We start from the raw sequence: 9,064 nt of genomic DNA on the forward strand, positions 1-9,064 counted from the left end.
TCCAGCACTTTCCCCCACTGGAAACACCAGAACATTCAGTTCAGAAGGGATCTTGGGATGTCATCGAGACCAGATTGTTTAGAAGGGTTGTCAAATTCATTTTCACTGGGGTTAACATCAGCCTCACAGTTGCCTTCAAAGGGCCAAATGTAATTTTAGGACAGCCCTGGTTTGTGCAGTTAAGTCTTGAAAAGATCCAGGGACAGATTTTACTGCTTCCCTAGGCAGCCTCCTCTAGTGCTCTATCCTCAGAGTGATCCTGTTCTTCGTATCTAGTTGGAACATCTTTCAATTTATGATTATTCCTTCTCCTACCCCATCTCTCAGCAAAAAGCCTGGCTCCATCCTTTCAGTAATCTTCTGGGTATTTGAAGGTTAATATTACATTTCCTGCCAAACCTTTACTACACCAGACCCAACAAGGCCCTTTCTTCCAGGCTCTCCACACAGGTCTCATGCTCTAGCCCCCAGCCATTCAGAGGACCACCACTGGACTCACTGAAGTTTATTCATAGCCTTTGTGTACCAAGTGACAAGACCTAGACAGAACTAGTTAACAAGCACCAAAATGCTCCTAATATTCTGTGTATTGGCATATAAATGTAGCCGTTACAAAAGCAGCACAAACTTTGTAGTTACCTCCTGAGAGTGTCAGGAAAAGCATTTCATACTTACATCTTGGCTAAGTCCTGAAAAAGTCTTCTGAAGCTCCTTGGCAAATTCCAAGTTGTGTACTACTTCATCATACTTCTCTACAGCCTCCTACAAAGGAATAGATAAAAAAAAATGTGGTTTTCATGCTTAAGACTACTGGTTGCATCTCATTCCCCTTGTACTTCAGTTTTCCTTGAGAACTGGTATACTTCTCCAAAATTGTATTTTTTTTTAAAGATACTATGTCTGTAACTGGTACTTTAAATTTAGTCATGAATATAATTCATCCATGACTGTCTGAGGTGTAATACAAAGCCAGCTCACACCAACATACAGATATCCTACAAGTTTGTCTGTATTAGACTTCCCAGGCAACATCTTGTGCAATACTTGGTGCACTAATGTTGAAAACAGGAAAGCCTGGATACTAGTTATTTCATGTTTCCTTTTGTTCCCATAGGTAAACAACTACTTCAAATCAGATGCTGATATGAAAGCCTAGAAAGACTACAGGAGATAGACAAGTTCAGCACTGATCTTTTATGCTGATGCTTAGCTGAATGTCTTCACAGATAATTACTACAAACTTCAGAAAGAAAACAATATAGAAGTCATACTTTGAGAAAAGTATTTCAAATTTAGCTTCCACAAATAAAGCAGTATTCCTGTCTTCACTGATGTCTTTCACCAATATTTTACTAGCCAGTCTTCAAAAAGACTATTTAAAGTAGATAAAGTAGATTATTAATTGCATTTTGATATACCCTATTTTTGAGTTTCTCCCCACTGAGTAATCAGTTCATTTTTATAAGTCTCCTTGACAGCTCTGAAGATGGCAAAATGCTGTAGTTCAGGCATCCTGCCCATATCCTCATACCATAAGGCATGCCTGGGAAGTAACAAGTTAAGTTTCATTTCAGCTGCTCACATGTGCTTTACAGTCAGTTTGGTTTATGCTCATGGCATGATATCAGAAGTTTTTCTAGAATGAGCCACTCAGTCTAATATAAAGCTCTTTCAAACTAGTGTTAATGTTGGTAAGTGTTTCATCAGTGCAGTGACAAAAGCTTAATCTACTGTCCCAATAAGATCTGGGACATGTGCAAATTCCATGTGTGTTTCTAAGCAACTGGAAAACAAATTACACATTCATTTGTTCAATCAGTTCAATTGTTCACTTACTTGTATTCACTTATTTGTAGTTTACTAGATATTACTAGGCCTAAATGCTACTCAACACAATGAAGTTTGAGTTACTCACTCAGAGTGTTTGAATTACACTCACCTGGTAGCTTAAGTTGTCCTCACACAAGTTACCAAACAACTTAAGGACAAACTAGAAAGTTCACTTAACATGTGGGAGAACGACTTCTAAGACCTTAATACCCACACAGGTGAGAAAGATTCACAATTTAACACCAACAACTAGATAGACTGTGGCAATTGTGCTTTTAACCATACAAATCCCAGAGTAAAACTCCCAATCTGAAAGCATCAAAAACAGTTAGCACTGCTCTGGTAAGAAGCTTTAACTCAGCCTGCAGGAAAGCAATAGTTTTCTTTTGTCAAACCTGTTATTAACACTAACAGCATGTTAGAGCAACAGTACCAAGGAAAGTCTGCTTAGCTGGCTAAACAGCACAATATTACTAGTGAGAGCATTTAACTTGCTGGAAGCTCCTATTTTTTTGAAACAAATGTTTCCTAAGTAAGGCTAGCACACATATTAGCTCTGGCAGGCAGGCAGTACAAGTAATGAGTTTAATCCAAACTGCTTACAAAACAAGTTCATTACCAGATGTGCACTACTTCTTTTGCCTGAGAAACAATGAAAAATATAGACTACAAGTTACATTAGAGCTCCACTGTATTATAGGCAGTCAGGTTTCTTTAGGCAAATGTCCAAGCTATTAATGACCTGCTCTAGTTTCAATCACCAGGTCCCAGTATTTGTACATAGAGAATTTGCATCTGAAAGGTACAAATGCAGTATTTCTGTATTTTAACCCCTGAAAGAGGTTACTAGATTATTTAGATACTGAGTTGACACACACTTGTACAGTAGTCATCTGAACAGTTTATCACTGGTCAGTTCACTAGCAAGACTGAATATAATTCTCAATTTTAGAAGTCTGAGACCCCAGAAATGGGACTAAAAATACTAATTCTAAAAAAGTTAAGCTCCACTGGGGATACTGAAAGCCAGTAACCAAGTTAACTGCCATTTTCTTAAGTGAGTGGGGCTGCTGGACACATTTGCAAGAAAAACATCTATGGAATCCTTCACCTCTGTAATTCCTCACATCTTAATTGCACTTTCACCTAACAGCTCTTCACAGTCCAGTGTGTATAACAAAGATGATTAATCAAATTTAGAAGTAGCTTTAGAACTGTTTCAGACTATTCAGACCTACACAGAATACTGTTCAATAGTGTCACTGTCAGTGACAGAAGAGAACAGACTGTATTTAACACCTATGATCTAAACACAAAAGGCTCTTGCCCACCTGACTCCAGATTGAGTTTAGAGTAATAAAAGGTTGTCATCCTACTTCAAAGCATCAAATTTAATTAATTTACCTCTGCTCTTGAGATGGCAAGACACCACAGATTTTGTAATTAAGTGCTAAATGATCATTCACTCCAATAGGTCTACCTCTACTTTAAGTAACAACTTATTTTCCCTCTTGGCCCATTTATGTCTATTTCTTATTTACAAATGATTCAGAGTAAGGAAATTGCATTTGTGTTCTCACACTATTGCACTGTGATAAAGCCAACAGTCAGTGAAGTATTTTTCCAACTGGTTCATTAGCAGGATCAGCACTACCACTCAAGTGTCAAGTGCCCTTTATCACATAATTGTTCTTTAGGATGTCCATGAAGTACATTTTAAAAATGTGATTCCTAGATGACTAGCACAGTAAACCCTTACTCAGACTGCTTCAGTTCTAGAATCCATTCTGATTCTGGTGCAAGATAGAAAAAAGCCAGAACCACTGTTTTAACACCAGGCAATCTGAAGCTAGCTCCACTAAGTGGATCACAGACATACTGTTCTAACAGCATTTGAAAGTGTTGGCAACTCCCAGCTATCTAATGGCAGCACTAGGACAGGTATTAGACTATTCCAAACTAAGTCAGTAACTCAGAGCTAGATTCTTGTATTAGGGAAGCCTTTCGACACCATGCAGGTTAGACCAGAATCTTCCTTTCTACCATCAGGGACTGTTTGTCAACAGCTACTTGTAACCAACAGCACCATGCAGCCAACAGCCTATTTCAAGTAACAACTGGTAATGAAGAAGTCATGAGGATTAATTAGCTACCCAAGAAGACTTGAGGTTTGGCTTCTGACACTGCAATGCCATATAGATGAGGTACATACAGGCTACTCATCAAGAAATAAAGGTGAAGCTGAAAGTCTATAGAGCAAAGATAAACAAAAACCTTCCATTACTTCAGTACACAACACAAAGGTTAAAGTAGGAGACAAAGTTTCTGGGCTCACTGTTCAGCTTAACTAGCAACAATTTTTATCCATTTGGTTCTGTGAATAATACCATTGCAAGCCTTCAGACATTACTTTTGTAAAACTACACCACCACATCTTTCAGCAACCTATCTCTTCTAACACATCTGAAGTTTTTAAGGACACCCATTCCTACACAAAGCAAACTTACCAACTGGTCTTGATTGAGGGCTTCTCCCTTCTTCAGTCGATCTTTGTAGTCTTCTAGTTTGAGCTGTAGGAAAATCCAAAGTAAAGGTTTTATATTTATTTCTGTCTAATGTGGAGTATGGGGTACAAGTGAATTTACATATTCTTTCTGTATTTTAAGTCATCTGCACACTACAACAGAATAGGAATTTTACTACTTCCTTTCATTTTCAGAAGAAAGGAACAAAAAGTATTGCTATGCCACTGATCTGGCAATCTCAGTCTTCAGGACTGCCTACTTACCTTTCCTATCTTTCATTCCTTACTTGCTACCTTTGTTTCATTTAAGAAATACTAATGCATTGAACCTAGATCTTTAAGGGGCTCCAAACACATCCTTATTTTAGGTTAAGCTTTTTCAGCTTTTCCAAGTCAGTGCTAGAATTTAGTTATGTTATCCTTGAATATTTTTCCAGAGCATGTCTTTCAAAATTTGGCTTCAGTTATGTCATCAAGATTTTATAGTGCTATTTCCTAAGAAAGTGGACTAATGTCTTTAGTGAAGAAATAAGATTAATTTCCAATATACTCAGTCTTTAAAATTACACTAAACTAGTAGGTATTACAAGCTGCTGTATATACATAGGGAAAAGAAAGGGGAGTTCACTACCGTGAAGTTGAAAACTATTTGTTTTGTATATCTACCCACATAGCATTTTACTGACACAGTACCTTTGACGAGGAATACTTTCTACTCACTCCAGTAAGTCCCACTTTCATTTGCTCAGGAGACCATACTATCATTCATGTGAAAGTTAAAGATTCTTGTATTCTAATTCTGTCCAAAGAATATTACTACTGTGAATTTCTCAAGTTAGAGTCGGTTAATTACACAAAGAAAATATGCTTATCTCACATCCTTCAAAATTACAGCATGATGCATGACATGAGACAGCAGTAATACTGCATCTGCTGCAGGAAGGTCAAGTCCCCTAGCCACATGGCCAAAAGCCTGATCTACTCCCTCTCCTCACCCCAAGACATAACACAAAGCTTTTCAGACATTCAGAGAAGCACAACATATTCATATAATTGTTTTACTTATAATCTGATCCAGTCCAGAAACAGCTTACTTTTTTGGGAAAATAGCATTTTCCCCCATTAAAAATCATGTACATATCCTTCAGTCATCTGCCAATCAACTGAAAAATCTTGGAATGCAAAAGTCTGGGCAGCTATAGCCACAATATTTTACACGTGTCATTATCTTAGTTCTTTTTATTATTAACACTATTCTGCCCCCCCCAGAAAAGCACAGTTCAAAGCAAGAGAGCTAGCTTTGGAGGCTTTCTGTATAAATGCTTTCTAGTGAATACCATTCAACTACATTTAAAATACAAAAGTCAAAAATTTATACAAATTGAAGGGCAATACATACTTAGTAGAATTCGATGTGTCCATGAGTCATAGGAAACACTGTTCTAATTTCCAATTTTACATACATCTCTACATCCTAATATTAGATGCATTTAATCGATAGAAGAAATATGAAGATTTCTGCAAGACTAAGCCATCTCCAAATCAGTTTCAAGTTATAATAGTTCTTAACTGATGCAGTCTATTAGAGAAGCATCCCCAGTTTTGATCAACATTCAGTTACTTTTGCTAACTACTGGACATGCACTGTAAAGCCAGCAGCTGAGAGCAGGTTTATAGTTATCTGCAATCCTGATTCTCCAAAGCTATAATGTTATGCTCACACAATGTCAAATGCAATTTCAGAACAGAGTAAAGGACACCATTCTTTACTACTCGGCAGCAATAAATGGTAACAAAAAGCCACTAGCAAATCCACAATTAGGTCCTTTCACAGGCTATTTAAAAAAAAAATCATCCATTATTATCCTCTATGTACATAGACAATCTTATTCCAGCTACCATAAAATACGCAGTGAGTTTTACAATCAGCAGTTTAAATATGTTCCATACCAAAGAAAAAACAAGTTACCTTCTTTTTCTCAATGTTCCTGATCTTGTGTTTGAGGCAGATAAGCCCATTATCTATGTAAGTCTCATATGCCTGGGAAGGAGAGGCTGCCGAGTTCAGCGCAGACTGCAGGGGGCTGGAGGGAGGTTGGTTCTCCCCAGACGGGTTCACCTGCTGCTTGGCTGCCTTCATGCTCTTGTCCTTGCCCTCCTCTGACCAGCCTGAAGGTGATGATGGGCGACAGAAAGGGGCTTGGGAAAGCTGCACCATTGAAGTGGATGGAGCTGCAAAGAAACTAATTTTATTTAAATCTCTCTCACCCTACTCTCTCTCCCCCACTTTTGTTGGGTTTTTTTTGATTTTTTTTGTTTGCTTTTTGTTTTTAAAGTTACATCTTATCACACATTCAGAAAATACAGCCACAAAATTGAGCCTCAATAAGAATTCATCACAATCTCTCACTCTTCTCCCTCCCCCTTTCAGAATATCTGTAGCAGGAATTTCAAAGCAAGGCAAACTTTGTATTGTTCGAGTCTCCCCACCCATCCAGACACCAGAAATCCTTTACATAGGCAGAATCAGACAGCACAGGGGATGATTCCAGAAACCCAATATAGTGTCCATATAAAACTAGGCGGGTTTCCTGCACGCATCACCCACAAGGGAAAAAACTGCAAGCAAGCAATTGCAAATCATGCTGCCAGCCTCACATCCATGCTGCAGCCTGAATGAAGATGTGGAAGAGGCATGCCTGAACGTACAGCCCCTCTTCTTCTTACCCCCATTCGATCAGTTTTAGCCCCTCACGAGCTTTGCGGCAGTCCAAGCAAGAATTACAAAATTAAACACATTTTAACTGAAGAAAAAAAAGCTTAATAAAGCAAGCAGCACGCTGAGTTACAACAGCCTCATTCTCCACGAGGAACGGGTCTCTGCCTACGCCCATCCAAAAGATGTGCCTGTGCCATGGCAAGGCACCAGCCTTGATGGGAGGGGCTGGGCTTTAACCTTGAGCAAAGAATTTCTGTCAGGGATGCCCCGCTACCCTCATCTCCAACTCCCCACAGCTGCTCCTGGAAAGCAATGACACCACATTTCTGCCTGCCTGCCCTGCGGCACAGCGGCCCCGCGGGCACCCGCCGCCCGCACCGAGCGAGGCGAGCGGCCGAGGGGCAGAAAACCCGCATTTCCCCGGGACGCCCGCTCAGCCCCCGCCGCGGGCCCCGCCAGCGGGCACGGAGCTGACCCCGCACCCCGCCCCGCCGGCTCCGAGGCCCGGGCTCGGCCCTTCATCACGCCCTTGCCAGGGACAGCGAGGAAGCATCTCCCGAGGAGAACACGGCGCCGCCGACCCCCCGCCGCTCCCTGAGCACGGCGGAGGAGTGGGGGGAGGAAAGAAAGAGCAGCAGCGCCCTCCTGCCTGAGGAGTCACCTCCTCCGACACCTCCCGCGCCCGTTCGCGCTGCCGCTGGGCTACAGCCGGGAGGGATCGCCCCCAGCGCGTCCCCACACCACCCAGCTCCCGCCTCCCCGCTCACCTCGGTGCCCGCACACGCTCAGGCCCGCCCTGGCGCCCGCCCCCCTCCTGATATAGCGGTGGCGGAAGGGCGGGGCGGGGCCCGCCGCGGAGGTCACTGCCCGCCCCCCGGCGGCCGCGCCGCCTCACCTGCCCCCTCCGCCTTCCCGCCCTGCGCCGCACGTGAGGCGGGGCGGGAGCCGTTACCCGCTAGCGGGTGTGAAGGGGCGGGGCGGGTCCACGTGAAGGTCAGGCTGCCCCCCCAGAGGCCGCCCGTGGGTTCCCTGGGTTGTGGCGGTGGGGCGTGGAGCTCTAGGAAACGTTGTATTCAGCTGCAGAAAACTTGCATCTCAACGAATAGTTATATATAATCAATAAATACATAGCAAATAACTGCTTTCTGCTCTTCCTATTTCCAAGATCAAGAAAGGGAAGAATTTTATGTAGAAAATCTCAGTTCTCCACACAACAATCTCATGAATGATTAAGGGAGTGAAGCATCTGCCTTATGGGGAAAGGCTGAGGGAGCTGGGTCTCTTTAGCTTGGAGGAGACTGAGGGGTGACCTCATTAATGGTTATAAATATATAAAGGGTGAGTGTGACGAGGATGGAGCCAGGCTCTTCTCGGTGACAACCAATATAAGACAAGGGGTAATGGGTATGAACTGGAACACAAGAGATTCCACTTAAATTTGAGAAGAAACTTCTTCTCAGTGAGGGTGCCAGAGCACTGGAACAGGCTGCCCAGGGGGGTTGTGGAGTCTCCTTCTCTGGAGACATTCAAAACCTGCCTGGACACATTTCGGTGTAACCTCATCTAGGTGTTCCTGCTGCGGCAGGGGGATTGGACTAGATGATCTTTCGAGGTCCCTTCTAATCCCCGACATTCTGTGATTCTGTGAGAGGGGATCTGCCAGAGCCTGGTGTGGGCAAGAGACCTACTTGAGTGGTGACCGTGGTGGAGGAGGGGAACAGGGTGTCCAGGGAGAGCGCAGCCTGACACCAGCTCCATATGGAAGGGACATGTGGCGTGGTACCGCCCTGTGCCCGTCTCTGTCAGTAAGGGAGAGTTCCATGTAGGCCTTCGGTGAAGCCGTGACCTGCTGTCTAGTGGTGTGTATCACAGCAGCTGCTCAAAACAGCGGGCCTAGGGCAGGCTGGCTTCTCTCTGAACGCAGCCCTGAGAAAAAAGCCTCGTTGCCCCAGTGCAGGGGGATCCCGGCCTCCACCTGCTCCCATGGCACC

The 9,064-nt window shown here is 43.0% G+C and overlaps 1 protein-coding gene across 1 annotated transcript in view; it reads right to left on the reverse strand.

Annotated features, from left to right (window-relative positions):
• Window positions 1-6,610, reverse strand: part of CAPRIN2 (caprin family member 2) — a gene marked incomplete at its 3' end in the record, with an annotated part of 33,851 nt that extends 27,241 nt beyond the window's left edge. Inside the window, exons 1-3 of the mRNA XM_080363562.1 lie at window positions 6,324-6,610; window positions 4,338-4,400; window positions 676-762 (exon numbers count right to left, since the gene is read on the reverse strand). Of these exons, the coding sequence (XP_080219688.1) occupies window positions 676-762; window positions 4,338-4,400; window positions 6,324-6,572 (399 nt within the window). The 5' untranslated portion in view covers window positions 6,573-6,610. The remainder of the gene's footprint in view (window positions 1-675; window positions 763-4,337; window positions 4,401-6,323) is intronic.
• Between the last annotated feature and the right edge of the window lie 2,454 nt (window positions 6,611-9,064).

Source organism: Nesoenas mayeri, assembly GCF_963082525.1.
Source record: "Nesoenas mayeri genome assembly, chromosome: 1".
NCBI classification, from domain to species: domain Eukaryota; kingdom Metazoa; phylum Chordata; class Aves; order Columbiformes; family Columbidae; genus Nesoenas; species Nesoenas mayeri.